At 32.3% G+C, this 23187-nt stretch overlaps 1 protein-coding gene across 1 annotated transcript; it reads left to right on the top strand.

Moving 5' to 3' along the window:
- Positions 1–7679: 7679 nt before the first annotated feature.
- LOC128166924 (MAM and LDL-receptor class A domain-containing protein 1-like) lies at positions 7680–23176 on the top strand. The gene is made up of 17 exons (XM_052832386.1): positions 7680–7923; positions 8498–8626; positions 8899–8950; positions 12641–12676; positions 12819–13133; positions 13446–13526; positions 13631–13897; positions 15044–15178; positions 15856–16016; positions 16199–16385; positions 16579–16839; positions 16926–17069; positions 17363–17523; positions 19218–19425; positions 19957–20106; positions 20776–20933; positions 22925–23176. The coding sequence occupies exons 1-17, from the start codon at positions 7693–7695 to the stop codon at positions 23114–23116; spliced, it is 2868 nt and encodes a 955-aa protein (XP_052688346.1). The 5' UTR covers positions 7680–7692; the 3' UTR covers positions 23117–23176.
- Positions 23177–23187: the final 11 nt, after the last annotated feature.

The raw sequence follows: 23187 nt of genomic DNA, 5'->3' as shown, positions 1-23187 counted from the left end.
CTGAATACACGCTCACGCCTTATAAGTTGCCTATTTCTTATCAAAACATAGGCCGCCGCCATGTTTAAATTTGACTTAAGAGAGGTATCTGGATGTCTTAAGTTTTTGAACAATCTTAAGATTATCATAAGTTAAGACACTTTTGTGAAACAGCTATGATAAAAACTTATGACAAATTTTGGTCTTAAGACAGATATTTGTCATAAGATAGCTTTGTGAAACGGGCCCCAGCTCATTAAGACAACTCTTAATATAACTTATATGTAAATAATACACTGTATTCAAAGCTTAATAGAAATAATTAACAATGAAACTTCTTAATGTGTGTAAACAAAACTTACAATAAACTTAAGTTACCTCTACCGGCCGCCTCAGCTTTAGGTAAATCGTTGCAGCTAAGCACTTTTCTAGTTACGGACTTAAGTCTAAGAATGTATCTAAGTTCTACTTAGGCACTGTCTTAGACCCATGTACCCTCTATGTTACAAGCCCCAAGTATGAATGTGGGTTGGCCCATGAAGTCCAAACTCCAAAGCTCAGTAATCAAGATCATTTGGTCATAATTGGTAATGATTGAAAATTGACCAATCATTGCAACATCTTGGGTTAAAAGAAACTTATCCAATGCCTATTTGAACAAATAAAGGTTTTCTTAAGGAAAGAATTACAGTGAGCAAAGAAATAAATAAGAATGAAAATAGTATGACTTAATAGATATGCAATATATATAAATGTATAGATACCGTGGCGTCGGAAGCAAATTGAAATATCAAAAATCTTGACAAGAAAAAAAATGATATACTGATATACTGAGTATATTGTTAAGCTTTTTCCTCACGATTCGATTTGGCACATCGCTTTGCTTGGAACCAAATATGATGGTACTCGCGATCGGAAATGGTTTACCAACATACAGTATACTAAGCAAAACTGTAATCACGCGTCGAACATGTTCACTGGAAATTAAACATAGAGACCATAATAGGCCAGCCATTTCACACCAGGCAATTGTTTTTCTTGTACGCAAGGAATGTTCATATTATGAGGAAATCCCTATGACTCATAGTCTTTCAAAGACCTGGGGCTCGTAACATAAAGGGTACTTAAGTCTAAGACAGTGCTTAAGTAGGACTTATGTACATTCTTAGACAAGTCCGTAACTAGAAGAGTGCTTAGCTAGGACAATTTACCCAAAACTTAGGCGGCCGGTAGAGGTGACTTAAGTATGTCTTAAGTATTGTTTTCAAACATTTAGAAGTTCTATTGTTTATTATTTCAATTCAGCATTTGAATACAGTGTATTTATCGCATATTTACACAAAATCAATATCTTAATGTTCACCAATATAAATGTTTTGATTTAATTGTTATAGATTTTAACGGTCGTAATGAGCTGTAAAATTTTTCATATTGTATGCAACTGGGCTGCTGAATAGATTGTCAACACGTAATGGTCAGTTAAGAAGAAATAACTTTTTATGTAAACTGCGAAACTTGTGAAAAAGGACAAAACCTTTGCGATTTTATAGACGACGATTGCCTCATTTTATTACAATGTATATTGACTTCACGATGAAAGTATACTCAAAGTATGTGAATTGCCGTATTGGTGAGGTAAGATGAATAACAATACATTTAAAGAAATTCACTACTGAGTATATTATTCAATCAAGTTCTAACGGCATCGCCATATTACGCCATAGGCAGCCTTCGAAAACGACAAGTGAATATTCGTCAAAACAAAGAAGTAACAACAATAGACTGACTACATTACCTAAGATCCATTGCTTTGAGCTTTTAAAAAAATAGGCACATATGTATGTATATTCATGCCAACTTGAATTGTGTCTGCACATTAACATCTACCCCATCTAATATAAAAAATATCAAGAATAAACAAGCTATTAACCTAAGACAATAATTTTATTACCAATGCATTCATATTCGATAAAAGAAATGAAAATATTGGTTTTATTTTTAACATAAGGATGACTTAGCTAAGACATTGCTAAGTTTGCTTTATGTTACGGTTTAAGACATACTTAAGCAAGACTTATGTAGGTCCTAAGATCCGCCTAAGTCCTACTTATAACCCTACTTAAGTCAAAATCTTAGCATGCTTTATGTTACGAGCCCCTGGTCCCCGAATCACGAACCAGTCTTGAACTTTAGCCAAAACTTGTATAATGTCTTATTTCATAAAATATTGAAATGTGTCTCTATTTTAGGCCTATATTTACATATTTCAAGCATAGTTTTAGAATAAATATTCATTTTTTAAATGCTTGATGAGCACGAGGCCCCAAAACTTAAATGGAATTTTTTCTGTGAAAGAAAAAAGTATTAGCTACATATATCCATCCAAGGTATATAGCACAATAAGAAAAATTTCCTTAAAAATGATGTTGTGGATTTTGTACTACTTTGGAGTTCCTCAGAGAATTATTTTCAGAACGTGAAAAGTTAGGTTTAATTTCTAGCATTTTGAAGATCACAATGAAAATTATGCACTTAATGACTGACTGCAAAATAATGCAACAGTTCATGGAAATACCAGCACTAGTTCATGAAGTTTAGGTTTATTTTTTAAAACACACATTTACTACTGCAATCACTAGTTCTGTCAAAATGCGTAGTCTTCAATGTGACAGGAAATTGAAAATTTGATACTTTGATAACCCTTGTTTCAAACAATGTAACAGTATTTCCCGAAAATATAGAAAGAAAATTTTATCAACAGGTTTGTCTTTTTATCATTTAGAAATGACATTCAGAAGGGACGGCCAAGATGCTATTTATAGTCACTTTGCTAAGATAACTATACATCACTGAGATGATGACCACCTCATAGGGCCCCACTTAGATAATGGAAAAAAGGATAAAAGCAATTCAAAAGATGTTGCTTTGACATTGACCTATGACATAGAAGTGTTTTAAAGATTCATATATATTTAAGTCAAGTTCATTACCTCTTACCAGCAGGCTTTTTAGGGTTTAATATGAGCAAGATTAAGCTTGTGGGAAATAATTCGCAGTAGAGCATCTTTGAAATATATGCTGGTAAGTTACTTTGACTTGAAACTATATGTGGTAATAATTTAAAATCGTTACCATTATAATATACTAAATTTATTTTTCTATTTTGAAATAATTACAGCAACCAGTAATAAGAACTATAGCTTTAAAAACGCTTTTAACAGTGGATATACATGTATAGGTGATCACATCCACATCCATGCTGGGCATCTGGTAATAGCATGGTTCACTCGTTGTTAAAAATTCACCACAATGTGGAGATGTACCTAACTCTGTCTAGCTCTAGGTACATAGAATGCTCTGTAGCTGTATTTCTACGGTATCCTTTCCACTTGATAAGAAAACGATAAATTCTATTGACTGAATAACACCTATCCCAGAATCTATCAATTACTAAAAAGAGTACTTTTAGTTTTAGGTTTACTTCGTACTATTCTCTATAGGATCCATTAACTCTTTAGTTGATACCGTCCTCAACAAATATTTGCTACGTTCTTGATGTACAATGCTTTACCAATATTGATTTTAATTTCAATTGAATTCTAAGAAGATGGGGGAATAAGATGGCGCAAATACCCATTCAGTTTAGTAGTGAAATACAATTTTGAATTTATTTTTTCCCAATTTCATCTATTCAAATATATCATAATACAAGTTTGCAAAAGCACAATTTCTAACTATATTCAGTTTTTAATATATTTTACAAAAGATAAGTAAAAAAAAAAAAAACCCAGGAATTTTTGCGGCATCGAACCCATATCATAAAAACCCTAGATACATAAGGATACCTTATGTCAAGTACTCTTCTTTTTTTTTTATCTTTTATTCTGTCAAGTACTCTAACCACTGAGCCATTTCAGACACAACAAAGTAGTCTGTTAAAATATTATTTGTGACTTTGACCACGAATTAACGGACTTGTATTACCTTTTCAAAACGTCCAATTGTTGGGATACAAAATGATATATTTAATATATAGTGGGTCATTTCTCCACGTTTTTTGTTGATTAAAATCGGTTTGTTTTCCAGTATACCTTATTTAGACTATGAGAAAAATATGGAGCACAGACCCACTCTATAAAAGAAAATGCCTTGAAGTTCTAAAAACTGACAGTATTTGCAGGTTTTGATACGTATTCGCCTGTTTGAGTCAACATATTCCAAGTATTGAAAATGTTGATGGGTTGAAAATCAATGATATGTAAAATGTATATTGTTGTAAATGATTTTTTAAAAAAATATTAGATTTATTGATATTTTAAGTTTTCAGTAGCTTGTCCGACCGTGTATACAAATCATTGATTTGTAGCCTATAAATATGTTCAATACTTGGAATATGTTGACTCAAACAGACGTATACGTATCAAAACCTGCAAATAGTGTCATTTCTTAGAACTTCAAGGCATTTTCTTTCATGGAGTGGGTCTGTACTCCATATTTTTCTCATAATCTAAATAAGGTCTAATGAAAAACAAACCGATATCAGTAAACAAAAATGTGGAGAGATGACCCTCTATACATTCAAAATAACATTTTGTATCCCAACAATTGAACATTTTGAAAATATAATTCAAGTCCGTAAACTCGTGGCCAAAGTCACTCATAGTATTTAAACAGCGTACTTCGATGTGTCTGAAATGGCTCAGTGGTTAGAGCACCTGACATAAACTAACCTTGTATGTCTAGGTTTTTTATGTTATGGGTTCGATACCACCAAAATTTGAGGTTTGTTAAGTATTTTAGAAACTGAATATAGTTAGAAATTTGTGCTTTTGCAAACTTGTATTATAATATATTTAAATGGATTTCATTGGGAAAAAATTAACTCAAAGTGTATTTCACGACTGAAACGAATGGGCGTTTGCGCTATCTTACCCCCACCCCCCCCCCCCCATCTTCTTTTTTTTCTTTTTAATCATAGGATTTTCAAATACGAAACAATAAGACAATTATATCTATCATTTCAGCATATCTTGACTGTGTTTGCATTCTTTGTCTCAAATAATTACATATATAATAACTTTTAAAATTTTAAAAAAGAAACCCACGATGGCAAAGATGAATATTGCGTATGACAGAACAAAACGTTAGATCTGATAGAATTCGACAGAAACTAATAAAACGTTAGAATTTGATAGAATTTGGGTGTACCATAATCCCGAATAATTGTTTGCAAAAAAGTGCAAGAGTACTTAAGAGTACAGAGTTGGACATTCTTAAATACGGGAAATCAGAACAGTAGAGGTTCATATCTAAGTGCATAAAAGACATTAAAGTGAATAGATAAGTAAACCTAAAGTTTCTTTTCCTATAGATGATGGAAACAACAGAGAGTGACGTCAGACTTAGATTTTAACAACGGTAACGAGCCATCGATTTATGAGAACCAGTCCCATCTTAAGTGGTTTGTACATGAATTGATCTACAAGCATTAAGTTGGTAAACATCGTCTGATTTTTACAATATGTTCATTTCAAGGAAATTCTTTGGCCAGCAAGAGTTAGAAAGACGTTCCCACATTATTACATAAGTGAATTTCTCGGCCCTTCTTTCTGGGAAATATCGAAAGGAAGTACTGCTTTTAAAATTGTCTAATACCAGCACGTTGAAAAACATGCGACACAGAACATTCAATTTTTTGTTTTGGAAAACTTGATCAGAGTTTTAAAAGCTTAAAGAGATCGTCTGCTCTCCCTCTCTCTCTCTCTCTCATTATCTGTTCTTTGCGCAAATATACTTTTCTTCTCTATTACTTCTATATTTAATAAATGTTTTCCTTTCAAACAATGTGTTTATTTTGATTCCCAATATAAACATTATGGATAGCTTGGAGTATCCTTGATAGAAATTTTCTTCAATACAGAACTGAAAACGAAGGAATCCCTAACCAAATGTAATCATTGCTATTTTCAAATATTTACACATTTATTTAAATTGTCTAATGGATCGACTGTTATTTCAGTTACCGTCTATCAAAAATATTTATGATATATAAGTTTTATAATAACATCATTATGACTTTTGTTGTTGTTGACTTTTATAAAACTAGCATAAATTATCAGTTTTATGAAAGTTTAAAAGGCCAGGCCCCAGGATCATGAAGTCAAACATGTACACTGTCTTAATGTCTCTTGATTGAAAACTTTGACAAAAATGAAATGCTATGAAAAGAGTATTGATAAAACATTGTCAATTAAATTTCTGATAAACAATTATTTTATGACTACCTAATTTTATGACTACCTAATTGAAATTTTAACTTAAATTTGAAATTGCTCCATGATCCTGAGGATTGGTATGAAAGGACTATGTGCGGTATGGTCAAATATCTGCCCCCGATTTCAACCAATTTTTAAATAGTATCGTATAAAAATGAAATCTTCACAAATCATTGTAAAGAGGATGCCTATAACTTTAATAATGATTTATAAAAGTCATCATTGCTCACTCCCTGTTTATCTATGACGTCACCTAAATGACTTAATTCCCGCAAATTTGCAAACAAATGAAGATATTCTCATTTTTGCTCTATATTTTGCATTCGGAAATATAGAGCGCAGGTCTGCTCAAGTGCGACTTTAACATATGTTTTTCTTCAGATAGTTATACATATTATACTAAAAAATGGTACTTGAGCAAGCCTGCGCTCGATGTTTCCCAGTCGAATAACCATCGGAAAACACCCATATTTTGCTACAAAACATCAATTTATCAAAATAATGCAATATTCATGACGTCATTTCTACATTATGACGTCACTGTGGTGATAACCTTTTACACCTTTATTTCCAATATGATTTTAACTATCTTTCACCTTATTTTAAAGCTCTTTCTAAAACTTTGATTTTGGGGGGCAAAAATTGCATAAAACCGCACTTAGTCCTTTACTAGCCAGGATTATCCCTTACTCTGTCACTACATGCCTTTGTAACAATTATATCTTACCGACTGCGTCGGTGAAAATAACATAAAGCCAATTAAACAAGAAAAATCAAGCGTTACAAGTTTCAATTTTGGTGCTCAAGGGGAGATATATTTCGTACAAATTGTGTATGAAACATGCACGGTCTCCACGTGACTGCTATTAACCAATCACTTCCTTACAATTTAGCAGGAGGTAAGATATATATTGATATCAAATCCACCTTTATTTAAGGAATGAATTCAATATTTATTAGTTTTATACGATATCAAATGACTTGGGGAAGTTTGCGCTTTAAAAACCGCTTCACTGTTTTATATGGTATAAAACTAATAAATATTGAATTTATTGCTTAAAATTCAATGTTTTACTATAAATTGTAAATTTAAAAAAGTCCTTATTTGACCTTTAAAATGTCAAATTGTACAAAATTCAAACGTAACGTTAGGCGGACAAGTACGTATTTGACGATAGTCTTACTAAGCGTAGGCAACATTTTTTATACGATATAAAATAATTTTTAACCAATCAGAAACTGCGTTACAACCAAAATAAATTATGATATAACTAAAGAATCGCAAAGGAACAAATTAAAATCACCGGAAATTCCTTTAATCGATCAAAGTAACTAAGGAAACACCTGCAATGATCCGCCTCTCTGCGTTTTGAAAATTCTTATCAATAATCTGTTACTTTGATTGTAGTTTGTGAAGGTGTGATAAGCTCGCATTGTCATGGCAGACGATAAAGTTAGAGTCAATGCTCAATCAAAATGTTTTCATGGAAACAGTTTGTTTCTCTCGTCTGCAATATTCGTCTTGGTCATCATCAATTCTTCCATTTTCCTGGCATTCACCATTCACCAACTCCGCCAGATCGGTGACGTAGAACGCATGCTTCTAGAAAAACGTCTGCGTTTAGAAAATATTAGGGCGTCATGCTGGAATAACAACTATTCGAAGAAGGTGTGTCGATATTTTTTTCTTAAATGAGGATGAATTGCAAAAGTTCATGCACGATAAACATGGTTTGGTGATAAGAATTAACCAATGAAAGAATTTTCTGACATGTACAGTTGTATGTAATAGAATGATAACACAATATCAGCTAAGACAGGGTAAAATACTGTGTTGTTCCTCACGTTGGCAATCTTTAATTGATACTTGTAATAGCGTATCCAGCAATTAAAGATGCGTTATGATACATATCACAAAAGCGTGACGTCATTATCGCCTACAATATTTTATTACATTATTAATTGTAATACAGAAGAACCTTAATAGGGTAGATAAAAAATTATTTAGTTTTAATCTAAATTATTAACCTTCTTTTCTTATCAAATAAATAATACCCTCCCCCACCCACCCCACCCCAGAAAAAGGAAATATGTCTAAATAAAATCTACGTTTTACAACTTACAGGCTTCGAAAGGTTTTACATAATGAAGATATCACTGTACATGTAAATTTAAGACTTTTCTGATAGACTGAGTATATATTTTCTGTAAAGCTACAAAATATGTTTTTATTAAATTAAAAGGAAAAGCTCCTTCAAGTCATCGACCAATTACCAAAAATTGATCGCAAGTACGATAAATTAAGAGAAAACATGAGGAGACGCCAGACGAGTTCAATATCGTCCCTGTTCCAAGACCTAGTTCACGCACAGGTAATTCTTGATTTGTTTTATTAGTTTACACAATTATATTTAATTAATAATGGTGAATCAATACAATTCTTTATAAAATGAAATAAATATTCATTAATTATTAGTTTTGAAAGTGCGTCTGAAAGTAATAAATTCAGCATCGTTTAAATGTGTCTTAAAAGTATTAACTTAATATTTGTGAATCAGTTTGATTTAACCTGTGAATGAATGGCTGTGGTACAGAATGTTGTTGTAGTCAATACACAGTTATAAAAACATTCTTACATTCACAGGAGCAGCTCCTGATACAGCGCTGCACTCCGGATACAGTAATCTGCATTAAAGGTATAAATCTGACATTGATGTAATATATCTATTTGGCATATTATAATATCTACCTGTCATAGTATACCAACATGCATGGTGAATCTATCTGTCATAGTATACCTACCTGTTAAAGTATACCTACCTGTCATAGTAAATTTACCTGTCATAGTAAACCTATATGTCATGAAAAATCTACCTGTTAAAGTTTATCAACCTGTCATAGCATATCTACCTGTCACAGTATATCTACCTGTCATAGAATGTCTAACTGCACTACTATTAATGACGTAATAATGACGTCACGCTTTTGTGATATGTATCATAACGCATCTTTAATTGCTGGATACGCTATTACAAGTATCAATTAAAGATTGCCAACGTGAGGAACAACACAGTATTTTACCCTGTCTTAGCTGATATTGTGTTATCATTCTATTACATACAACTGTACATGTCAGAAAATTCTTTCATTGGTTAATTCTTATCACCAAACCATGTTTATCGTGCATGAACTTTTGCAATTCATCCTCATTTAAGAAAAAAATATCGACACACCTTCTTCGAATAGTTGTTATTCCAGCATGACGCCCTAATATTTTCTAAACGCAGACGTTTTTCTAGAAGCATGCGTTCTACGTCACCGATCTGGCGGAGTTGGTGAATGGTGAATGCCAGGAAAATGGAAGAATTGATGATGACCAAGACGAATATTGCAGACGAGAGAAACAAACTGTTTCCATGAAAACATTTTGATTGAGCATTGACTCTAACTTTATCGTCTGCCATGACAATGCGAGCTTATCACACCTTAACATAGTAAACCTATATGTCATGGTAAATCTACCTGTTAAAGTAAATCAACCTGTCATAGCATATTCACCTGTCACAGTTTATCTAGCAATCACAGTATATCTACCTGTTATAGTATATCTACCCGTCATAGAATATTTACCTGTCATAGCATATCTACATGTCATTTTCTATCTACCTATCATAGTATATCTACACGTCATAGTTTATCTATATGTCATAGTATATCTACCTATCATAATATATCTACCTGTCATAGTTTATCTACCTGTCATAGAATATCTATCTGTCACAATAAATCTAACCGTCATAATAAATTTACCTGTTAAATTAAATCAACCTAACATAGTAAACCTATATGTCATGGTAAATCTACCTGTTAAAGTAAATCAACCTGTCATAGCATATTCACCTGTCACAGTTTATCTAGCAATCACAGTATATCTACCTGTTATAGTATATCTACACGTCATAGAATATTTACCTGTCATAGTATATCTACCTGTCATTTTCTATCTACCTATCATAGTATATCTACACGTCATAGTTTATCTATATGTCATAGTATATCTACCTATCATAATATATCTACCTGTCATAGTTTATCTACCTGTCATAGTATATCAACCCGTCAAGGTATATATTCTTGTCATAGTATATCTACCTGCCATCTACATGTCATAGTATCTATTCTTGTCATATTATATCTATCTGTCACAATATGTCTACCCGTCATAGTATATCTGCCTGTCATAGTAAATCTACCAAATTTAGTTAACTTATATGTTATGGTAAATCTACCCGTTTTAGTGAACCTATATGTCATTGCAAATCTACATGTTACAGTATATCAACCTGTCACAGTATATCAACCTGTCACAGTATATCTACCAGTAATAGTTTATCCACCTGTCAGAGTATATCTATCCGTCAAAGTAAACCTCAATGTCATGTTAAATCTACCTGTTACAGTATATCAACCTGTCATTGCATATCTACATGTCATAGCATATCTATCTGTCATAATGTATCAACCTGTCATAGTATATATACCTTTAAAGTAAACATATATCTATATGTCAAAGTACAAATTCTTGTCATAGTATCTCTAACTGTCATAATATGTCTATATGTCATGGTATATCTACTTGTCATAACATATCTTTATGTCATGGTAAATCTATCTGTCATAGTATATCTACGTCACAGTATATCTACCTGTTAAAGTATATCTACCTGTCATAATATATTAATCTTTCATAGTATATAAACTCGTCTAATTATATATATCTGTCCCAGTATATCTACCCGTCATTGTATATATTCTTGTCATAGTATATATGTCACAATATATCTATCCTTGAAAGTATATCTACCCGTTATAGTATATCTTCCTGTCATCGTATATCTACCTATCATAATATATCTACCTGTCATAGTATATATACCTATCATAGTATATCTACCTGTCATAGTATATCTACCTGTCATAGTATATCTACCCGTCATAGTATATCTACCTGTCATTTTCTATCTACCTATCATAGTAAATCTACACGTCATAGTTTATCTTCCTATCATAGTATATCTACCTGTCATAGTATATCTACCTCTCATTATGTAGTATATTTACCCGTCAAAGTATATATTCTTGTCATAGTATATCTACCTGTCATAGTATATTTTCTACCTGTCACAGTATATCTAACCATCATAGTTTATCTACCCATCAAAGTATATATCATAATAGAACTGCTAGTATATTTCAAAATATATATACATGTACCTGTAAGAATACAACTACCAGACAAAGTATATCTATCTGTTATGATATATCTATCTGTCATAATATATCAATCTGTCATAATATATCTACCTGTCATAATATATCTATCTGTCATAATATATCAACCTGTAGTCGTATATCTACATGTCCTAGTATATTTACCTGTTGTAGTATTTACTAGTATACCCGTCATAGTATATCTACCTGTCACAGTATATCTACATGTCACAGTATATCTACCTGTCATGGTATATCTGCATATCCTATTACATTTACTTGTTGAAGTATTTAACTCTTTAAATATATTTATATTTCATAGTATATCTTCCTGTCATAGAATATCTACCTGTCATAAAATATCTACCTGTTATAATATATAAACCTGTCATGGGATATCTACATGGCCTGGTACATTTCCCTGTTGTAGTATATCAACTTGTCTTAATAAATCTATATTTCATAGTATATCTTCCTGTCATAGAATCTTAACTTGTCATAATAAATCTACGTGTCATGGTAAATCTATCTGTCAAAATACATGTGTATATCTGTCTTTTATAGTATATCTACCTGTCATTATATTTTTGTCAGTCAGAGTATATATACCTGTCATGGTAAATTTATTTGTCACAGTATATTTACCTGTCATAATATATCAATGTTTCATATCATATCTACCTGTCAATATATACCTACCAGTAATAGTATATACGCATCTATCTGTCATAGTATATGTACCTGACATAGTTAACCTATCTGTAATAGAAAAAATCTACCTGTCGTAGTAAAAAAAATCACAAGCAATAGCTATCTACTAGGAAAAAAAATGGCATTGATATTAAATAGTACAAATTATTGTATAATCAATGCATACATGTATTAAATTGACGTCCAGCTATATGACAATGATTGTTTCAGGATGACTTTTACCCAGAACGCAAAAATAAAATATTTTTGATACATGCGCATTAAATTCATATTTTATTTGTTGGTCAGCGGAAACAAAACACAAAGAAATGGATCATTAAACTTTATCAATTATTCAATGTTTTTAAGGATCCGGTGCAGGTAATTATTGAAATATTACAAATCTATATAATTGTTTGATATAGGTCAAAAAGGAGATTTGGGCTTTCCTGGAGAAAAAGGTAAACAAGTTTATCATACTCTAATATTTATATTCATCTATTACAAGTTAATACACATTAATTAATTGCAATTCCTCGGCGATTTTTCCAATCAAGTCCATATTTAACATGACTGTATTCTACTGAAAATGTTCGATGACAGGAAACATGGGTCCAGATGGAAGTAAAGGAATGCCAGGAATTAAAGGACTTGATGGACAAGATGGTTCACCTGGTGAAAAAGGGAAAAAAGGAATCCCTGGAGAAAAGGGATTACAGGGGCCACAAAACGGGAATGGGGCAAAGGGCGACACGGGGGTCGTTGGTGATAAAGGGGTGCCCGGTTTGATGGGCATCAAAGGGGACCGTGGTAAGACAGGTGTGAAAGGAACTTCAGGGGGAAAAGGTCAGTCTGGATCTAAAGGGTTGCCAGGTCTCATTGGACCCAAAGGGGACAAAGGGGATTCCGGCCCTGTGGGTAATTGATACTAATGGATACTATAACTTTATTTAGAAAAGTAATTTACCTTTTTTGCATATTTATTCCTTGCAGATATATCTTGACTAAGTCAATTGAAAATAATTTTTGCCCTGTTAGATAAAAAAACTGCTTGAATACAACAGACGTCTTAGCGTAAAAATTAAATTCATGAATATTATCATATTATATGTAACTATATGCGATACTAAAATATTACAGGTAGATGTTTGCTTAAACCACGTATGATTTAATCCTCCGAATCCCATGTAGATGTATATAACAATAAAGTCAATTTTAATATTTATCAAGGTGAACAGGGTGCCAAAGGAGAAAGGGGTGCAGTTGGAGCAAAGGGGAGCATAGGGAATGGGACAAGCTGTGATTGTATGGGTAAGCAAACTGCTTTAGTGATGCAAGATTTTTGTGCTGACAATTGTTTTTATAAGAGATAATAATCACTGGTTTGTTTATCTTAATTATTTGTTTAAATTTAGATAAACCCAAATTTAAAGAAAGCCATCAAACGGAATCGGTACACTTTGGTAGCAATGTAACGTTAGACTGTTCAACAACGTCACTTCCGGAACCAACAGTTACATGGATTAAAACTGATAGCGACGGATGTTTTGCAAATTTTTCTAAAACTTCGGGAGAAAAAATTGAACTAAAAAATATTCAACCGGTCGACGTGGGTACCTATCAATGTACAGCGGAAAACGCTGTTGGAACTTCAGTTAAAACCATTACCATTACATCAACAGGTTATTTTTCATACTTGATATATCTTTTAGCCAACTTTTATTAATAGCTACACTTCATGTTCTGTTTATCATTAATAGAAATATTAATAGTAATCCGACCATTGTATGCTTTCCCTACAAACACTTTTGTGTCACCTAAGAGCGGCCGAAATTACGATTTTTGGTTAGCATATAATTGTGTCATTTAAGTATATAATTCTACGATTATATAAAATTCCTACTTATTCGAACAGTTTTGTGCCTACTTAAAATAAGAATAACAATTGGTTTAACATGAACATATCAAACATAAGTTTTTCAGTAGTACCGGTATGTCTTAATTAAATAATACTAGTAATACAGATAAGCTACTCAACGAAATAATTTTTTAAAAAATTTCACAGGATGAAGCTCTGCCATTCAGTCAACTGAATGTTAACTGAAAGGTCTGGAAAGGTGACTGAATGGCAGAACTATGCCATTCAGTCACTTTTCAGTAGACTTTCAGTCACATTTCAATTTACTGAACGGCACAGTTTCATTCTGTGAAGCACCATGATCTTTCAAAACGTATGGTTGGTGATTAACATAAAGTAATGTCAAAAGTTGGTTCTGTGAATTGCTTTAAATTCGCATTCATGTTTTATGTTATTTTAATAAAATTCAGTTATCAGAATAACTATAACATTTTATAAAGCATTTATTTTTAGCTTATTTAGTTCTTTTTTACTTATTTTGACATCATGCTTAATTCTGCAAGTACTGCGACACAGAAAAACTTGTTTTTGTCTTATCTTATTCCATTTTTTTTTTCGTTTTCTCATCTGCATATATACTAAATATATGATTTTAGTATTTAGTTTAGAAATTGTTTACATTTTAAATCTAGAATTTAACTATTAGCTATATTGGGATGAATTGAGTGAATTTAAACATTTTTTTTTCAATAATACATTGCTTTTTCCTGTCAGATTTTTAAAGATTCTGCAAGTAAAATTATATATTGCTATTTCATGAAATCAAAAGTAATCATTTAGTGACCTATGATAAGCTGAGAGAGAAAAACATCTTTAATAAAGAAAAAATCTTTTTTCCTGGCTAAAGTTACTAGTGTTATTTTTGCTTCCCCAAGACTTACATGTATCCTGTTTCTGTATTTTGTCGTAGACAACCCTGAAGTCATTTCCTGTGACTTTGAATCTGGTTTCTGTGGCTGGTCTCAAAGTAAAGCAGACGATGCAGATTTTTCTAGAAATACCGGACTTCTACGGACGCCGACGGCGGACCATACACCGGGGAAAGGTTTGTTTATATATATCACCTGAAAAAATGATATCCCGGTGTACATTTGTTTCTTACAATCAAACACGAAGGGGGGTTATTTTACATGCCAGATACATTTTACTATACTATAGTATGTGACCCCACTGGAATATAATTGAGAAATTATGAAAAAATAGGCTACTACTCACGTCAATAGCGGACCATTCACCTGGGAAAGTTTGTTTATATAGACTATTATCGAGATTTTATTAAACTTAACAAAATCCATTAAAACAGATAGACCATCAACTATATTATACTTTTAAGCTCTTAAATATTGTGATTAACTTCTTAGTATTTTTTTACGAGCACTACGTCTAAAAATATATCAAACTCTTTAACCAGCGATCGGGGATATTGCTACTTGACGTCACGATACTACGTGTCCCCATATCTAGTTGACAATAGATTTCAAAATAGACCAGAGTAAATTGAGTCGTGTAACTGAAAGAATGCTTTAATTAATTCCTTGTTTTGTATCAATATACTTACGTACACATGTTGGATGTAAAAAGAGTAAATCTGAAAATAAAGTTTTTAACGTTACCATATGCATTACCTAATTGATGTTTATGACGGTTTGATTGAAAAATGCAATTAGAATTATGTTATGTTAGGAAATTTAAGACATACTTTTTTAAAAAAAAATACAAAAGGAGGAGGAGGTAACTATGCGAACATCGACAGTAGCGCAATGACAACGGGGCAGAAGGGTAAACTGGAGTCCTTTTTCATCCCAGCGCAAGAGAAACACTGCTTAACCTTCTGGTATTATGTTGATAGCGCATCTGGAGCAATTTTAAAAGTGAAAACAAAAGTACGTGCCTAAATCTTTTAATCAAGATATACTTTCCAAGTTTCGAAAGGAAATAGGATTAATGAATTTTTTTTTCGTTTATTCCCATTTTGGTTTGTGCAAACAAAACAATGTTTTTTTCTCTAGGTTTTTCTTTGCTATTTGTATGTAAAAGAGTAGAAAAATTATTGTTTTCTCTGAAGGCCTGTAGTCTAGACGAAGCTACACTTCTAAAGTTGACAAGTTCGGGAACAGGTTGGAAACAAGCCAGAGTTGACATTCCTGTAGACACCCACGGACGACAAATTATATTCGAGGCTGAAAGAGGAAATTCGGCTTCTGATGTGGCCATTGATGACGTCAGCTTCTCCAATAAGGAATGCCCACCTGGTAATGCTTTTTATCATTTTCGTATAATATTAATCTGAGGTAAGATACAAATATTTAGATGAAAAGAAATTAATTAAAATAGCATACAATGTATTGATTGATAGCGACAAATGTAATATGAAAATGTCTATAAAAATGGTAGAAACAAAAAAAATGAAAATTAAAACGCTGAACGATTTTTTTTATCTAACAGCGGACAAGAAACCAGAAATAATAAACAAGAACCAGACAATTGTGGTACAGAAAGGAGACAGAGCAGTGATACCCTGCAATGTCACTGGCTTCCCAGGTCCCAGCTTTACGTGGGATAAAGCCAGTGCCTGTTCTACATATCAAAGAAATGGACAGCCTCTAGTTATAACGAATGCATCCTTGTCCAGTGCTGGGACCTACAAATGTATTGCAAAAAACAGAGCTGGAACGGATTGGGGCGAAATCAAATTGATTGTCAATGGTACGGAGGGTATTTGGTTTCTTTGCTGATTATTTTGGTTTTTCTGTATTTAAAGCGAAGTGGTTTCTATTTATTTATTTTTTCAGAAACTGAAATTTGCACATTTAAGAGCACAGAACAATGTAATTGGAAAAATATTCAGACTGGAGACAACTTAGATTGGGTAAAGCAGACCGGAAGTACTCCATCTTCCCAAACAGGACCTTCCGCTGACCACACAAACCCTAACAGTATAGTTCCAATACATTTACTGTTTGTAATCTCCATACATGAAATGATCGGAGTTTGTGTACAATGTAGTTTTACTTGCGTGTTATTGTTGTGCATGGTTTTTTTGCACATTGTGTTTACTAAAATACAATAATAGCAATTTATAATCTAAATTCTGCAGAGGATGACAATTTAAGCATTTAAAAATTGTCATTGATCAAGTTTTTCATAATCGAGTTTGAGAACAAAATTGAAGAATTTGAAAATTGTCATTGATCAAGATTTTTATAATGGAGTTTGACTTTGATGACAGATGGCGGGTACTACATGTATATGGAGGCTTCCAGTCCAGCTGCCACCAGCAACACAGCAGTCCTACAGTATAAGACCCTGCCAGCAGGGCAGCCGTTCTGTGTTCACTTTTGGTACCATATGTATGGAAATAGTATGGGATCGTTACGAATATTAGCAAAGGTGATTTTAGAATTTTTTGGGGGTACTGTTAAATGATAAAAGGGGCATGGTCACGATTTTGGTAAAAAATAATTTTTCCGATTTTAATGTTTACAATGCTTTAGAAAGGCATTTCTGATAGGCAACAAAAATGTGAGAGTCATTTGGTGAGTTATTAGCTAGTTGCAGGGCTTACAATACTTTGCTATGTAAACAAAGCTTTTCTTTACATTTTGAATGTTGAAGTGAAAATTCCAGTTTAAAATCTAACATGAATATATTAATCGTTAGGGACTGTTTATTTATGCTTAAAATGAATAAGAAGATAGACAAATCAGCCTGAAAAAGATTTTTTACCGGTATATTGAACCTATGTAAACAAAAACACGTCATGAACCTTGTTTACATAACAAAGAATTGTGATCCCTGTATCATACTTAAAACTCTGGGTCTGACTCTCAATTTTTGATTTATCGTTAGAAATGCATTCCAAAAGCATTATAAATTATAAAAACAGAAAATAAAATTTGACCAAAATCGTGACCATGCCCCATCCAATAAGTATTTACTCTTTTAAATGGTCACATTTTAAAAATGCAATTTGGCGTAATGTACTATAGTATTCATTTATGGCATTAATACATCGTGCATAAATATAAATGAACATGCCACTGGTATCAATTTCTGATTAAACAATTATTGAATAGAGTGCCCGTTAAATGTCTGACAACAGTTTGTTTTCCATTAACGATTTATCCTTCAAGTTGACGTTTTATAGGGTTTGTTATATTTTAATTCATTGATAACGCCTAACTTCAATACTTTAAAACATTTTATTGCAATATTTAAGGATAAATGGTTATGGAAATGTATTATAATATGTTTTTGTCATAGTCGCTAGAAATTACACACTTTTAAGGTAACTCCGTTCCTATGAAATCATGGGTTCAAAGTTAAAAATTTAACTTTTTTTTTAACTTATTGGACTTGAATTTCATCAAAAAATAATTAAGATATATATGTATCCATACTATTAAAGATGTAAGATAATAAAAACCAAAGGCTGAAATTACCATCTGAAAATCACACTTTTTTGTTTAAAAATTAAATATAAGTGGATGGATACTTGTTTGTCTATTTAAATTTTATTGCTTACTATGCCAGAAAACTAAAATTAATTTAGAAAAAAGAAAAAATTGTTTACATTAGAAAAATTATAGCATTTAGATATATCACTTAGAGAAAAGTAGAAAAAAGTTATTTCCCTTTGTCATTATTGAATTTTGTCGAATATAAGGATGAAAAACGCTTATTAAATATCTCCAAGTAAACAATGATTTGAGTTTTTGACGTGCACCTATGATTACATAGAAATTACATGGTTTATGTAAAACGTATGATGTCACAGGAAGGTGGATTTACTTTAAGTATTTAGTTTATTTTTTTGGTTTTTGTTTGTTTGCAATATGCATTTTTACAATTAAAATGGGGGAACTTATCCAACTAATAAAGGTATGATCCTTCCAGTTCAACTCATCCACCCCATTCTTTTGCATCAGTACAAAAACAATAAGAAAGTTGGGTTTTTATATACAGATAAGAAGACATGATAATGACGATGATGGTGATTATGATGATAATGATGATGGTCTCTTTTTACAACTGATCCCACATGTATACGTTCAAATACCAGTTTCTGAATTGTTAATATTTAGGACTGTAAGACAAACTCCAGTGTGGAGATATGGAAAGTGTCTGGCGACCAGGGCGACAAGTGGAACGAGGCGTGTGTTCTGCTAGAACAAGGTGGCCATGATTACATTCCCCAGATCGAGGCTATGCGTGGTCAGAGTTACCACTCGGACATTGGAATTGATGATATTGAATTTAGGACAGGACAATGTGATTGTCATACTAGAATACGTAAGTACTTAACTAGACAGTCAATGTTTTCATTGGTGTCCATATACAATATATACCAATCTAGATTAATTATTTTTCATTTTTTTTTCAAGTTGAAAGTACTTAACTAGACAGTCAATGTTTTCATTGGTGTCCATATACAATATATACCAATCTAGATTAATTATTTTTCATTTTTTTTTCAATTTGAAAATTGCTCAATATTAGTTAGATTGAGAGTTTGTTATTGTCATTTATCATTGGTGATAAAATTGGTAATTATTCAGATTGGTTGGAAACTTCATCTGAAAACTTCGTTTGTATCGCATCGACAATTTATTTAGAAACAACATAAACTACTAACCAATTAAAGTTATCTTTTGAGCGCTAGTATTTGATCTATTTTTAACTCCAAGGACAAAAATTAAAATCGATATCGTTTAATTGTATATTTATCTATTTATTTGTTTATCACATTTTGTATCAATATATTTTGCTTTAGTTGGTGTCAATTTTGGAAATAATTAGACCCATAATTTTGTTGTCTTTTAGCTGTTAATTTAACCTGTAACTTTGATGGGGATATATGCGACGGTCAAGGTTTCAGGGCCCAGTCATCTACAACTTACCAGCTCCGATGGAGTAGGGCTAAAGGGGTGACACCTTCCATAGGCACTGGTCCAGATAGGGATCATACCAGTGGCAAGTTCTTTGAAGTTAAACTTTTTTAAAACATTTTATATTGATCCTATCTTCACATTAAGAAGAATTCCCGATTGTTCGAAAAACTGCCGCCATATTCAAGCAAAATATTCATCTACAGTTTCTCCAACAATTAGTACAGCCAAATTCACTGATCCCATATTAGTGGTATTTTTTCTATAATTAATTATCATTGCGTGTTTTGGTACTTGAACATGATTATATTTAAAATCATGCATCTAATAGATTAATAGTCTTAGTACGTGTATGTTAAATTTGATTAGATACTCTTTATAGCATTTATAAGAAATAAAAAAGGCATGGATACTACGAACTTTCAAAATTGTATTCTATTGATTAGTTATCCTGCAACTATACAAGCTTCTTGGTTAAAGATAATGTGGACATAATGAAACAAATTAAAACATTATCATTCGTCCATCGGTTCTTCACATTTGAAACAACAGTCCCATCATTACATTAAAAAACTGTTAAAAATGTGTCAGTATATCATATCCGGAGTTAAATCTAGCGACGTTAATCATTTAATGCTTGAAATATTTCTTAGATACTAGAAGTAGAAATTATACGTTAATGATCTTAAATCTAAATCCACACTTATGCACTACTGTATGCAATTGTATTAGGCCGAGTTTACGATTTCTCAAGGTTCCGGGTCTTACATATTTGTTGAAACATCCGGCGGCAGCCCCGGACTCAAGGGCTCTTTCTTATCCCCCCAGTTACCTTCCAATCAGGAGGCGTGCCTGCATTTCTGGTACAACATGAACGGGGCCGAAATGGGGGACTTGGATGTTATTGTTCAGGTACATTTCAAATGGAGTTTCTCTTCTCGTTATTATGTTAAATGAAAAAGTAAGTAAACAATTCATAAACAGGAGAAAAAACTAGATACGATCTCGTTACGAGTAACGAGTAGGTCTTCCGTTCAATTTTTGAACGATATGATTAAAATATCAATCTAATTTCAGATAACCACTCCATTTCAGATATTGTATACGATCGTCAATATCCTTTAAAATGCTTAACAAAGAGTTTTGCTTTATCACATACAGCACATTTAAGATTTAAGTTTTGGTCCCCTAGAATCCAAGATTACGTCATCAATGGGTTTGGAAATGAGTTTTACAAACTTATATTGTTACGATCAACAACTTTGTTTCTATAATGCATTGCAAAATTTTGATAGTTTTTAAGTTAGTTGTAATAGATTTTCGAGTGTCTTGACCCTAATTTAAGGGGCCAGCCCCTTTTTCTTGAGTTCACTCAAAAAGTCTAACTAATACTAACAATTTTTGTTCTTACACTTATGTAGAATTGTTGTTCATATTTTAGATACAAATGATTGAATATTTAAGGGGCCAGCCCTCTAGATCCTTATTAATGGAAACAGACTTTGGTGTTTTGATTAATGAAACTGGTTAGAATCATCAATGCAAACATTTTCTCTTCTACAATACTTAACAAAATATGTCTCCTTTTCTAGATATATTGCGTCAATGTTTAAGTACTTTGGCCCCTAAAAATCCCTAATTACGTAATAAATGGGCGTGGCAATGATTTTACCTGATAGATATTGTTACGATCAACAACGTTGCTTCTTAAATGCATTACAAAATCTTGATAGTTTTTAAGGTATTTGTAATAGAGTTTACGAGTGTCTTGAACCCTAATTAAAGGGGCCAGCCCCTTTTTTCTTGAGTTCATTCGAAAGGTTTCACTAATACTAACAATTTTTGTTCTTACACTTATGTAGAATTGTTGTTCATATTTTAGATACAAATGATTGAATATTTTAGGGGCCAGCCCTCTAGATCCTAAATGGGGACAGACTTTTGTGTTTTGATTAATGGAACTAATAAGAATCATCAATGCAAACATTTTCTCTTCTATAATGCTTTACAAAATATGTCTCCTTTTCTAGATATATTGCGTCAAAGTTTAAGAACTTTGGCCCCTAAACTCCCTAATTACATGATAAATGGGCGTGGCAATGATTTTACCTGATATATATTGTTACGATCAACAACTTTCCTTCTATAATGCATTACAACATCTTTATCGTCTTTAAGTTATTTGTATTATAGTTTACAAGTGTCTTGGCCCCTAAAAAAAGGGGCCAGCCCCTTTTTGTTGAATTTGTTGGAAAGAACTTTTAATTATCTACCACTTTTGTTATATATATGTTAACAAAATATTAACTGATAAAAAGATACAGATCAAAGCGTATGAAAATTTTGATTCAAAATTCGTATCCAATTTTCGAGCCCTGGCGAGCTCCTAAAGTTTGCGCCACTGGCATAAAAAAACTGCATTGTGCACAACTTCAATCTATGGTCTACCTATCCTGAAAATTTTATATTCATATCTCTGATAGTCTCTGAGTTTATGTCTGCACAAAATTGGTCGTAAAAATTTACAAAATCGGCCGTAAATCGGAACCGGAAGTGACGATTTCAAAATTTCAAAAAACTTCTAGAATTATGACCACTGGCAATCATCTGTGAAAAAATGGTCGAAATCGGCCGAATAGATTTCGAGATATCGCGTGCACAAAATTTGGGGAAAAAAATAATAATAAGAAGAAACAGTACGAAAACTATAAGGTCTTCCGTTGGAAACGGAAGACCTTAAAAATAGGGATGAGAAATCATTGATTAACTTAAATTATTTCGTTTTACGTACACAATACATACATTATCATTTTTATTACATGTTTGATATCGAGTGAGTGCCCTTAACCTAAATCGTTTTGTTTTATTGAAATATTCTAAAGAACTTTTCTAATTTGATTTAGCCAACAACTGGCAACGGCACTACCATTCTACACGAATCCGGGAATAAGGGTACACGTTGGTTGGAGGCAAAAATGACCATTCCTTCGCAAACTCAGCCCTACAAAATTGACTTCCAAGTGACCAGAGGGTCTGGCTTTAAGGGGGACGCCGCGCTTGATGATATTTCCATCAAAGATGGACCCTGTGTATAGCGTAGAACTAAACCGAACAATTGATGATTGTTACACGATAAATTACTTCGATGCCTATCATTTGTTTTTGT

Source organism: Crassostrea angulata, chromosome 10 (genome assembly GCF_025612915.1).
Source record: "Crassostrea angulata isolate pt1a10 chromosome 10, ASM2561291v2, whole genome shotgun sequence".
Taxonomy (NCBI): domain Eukaryota; kingdom Metazoa; phylum Mollusca; class Bivalvia; order Ostreida; family Ostreidae; genus Magallana; species Magallana angulata.
This window is presented reverse-complemented; position numbering and strand designations above follow the sequence as displayed.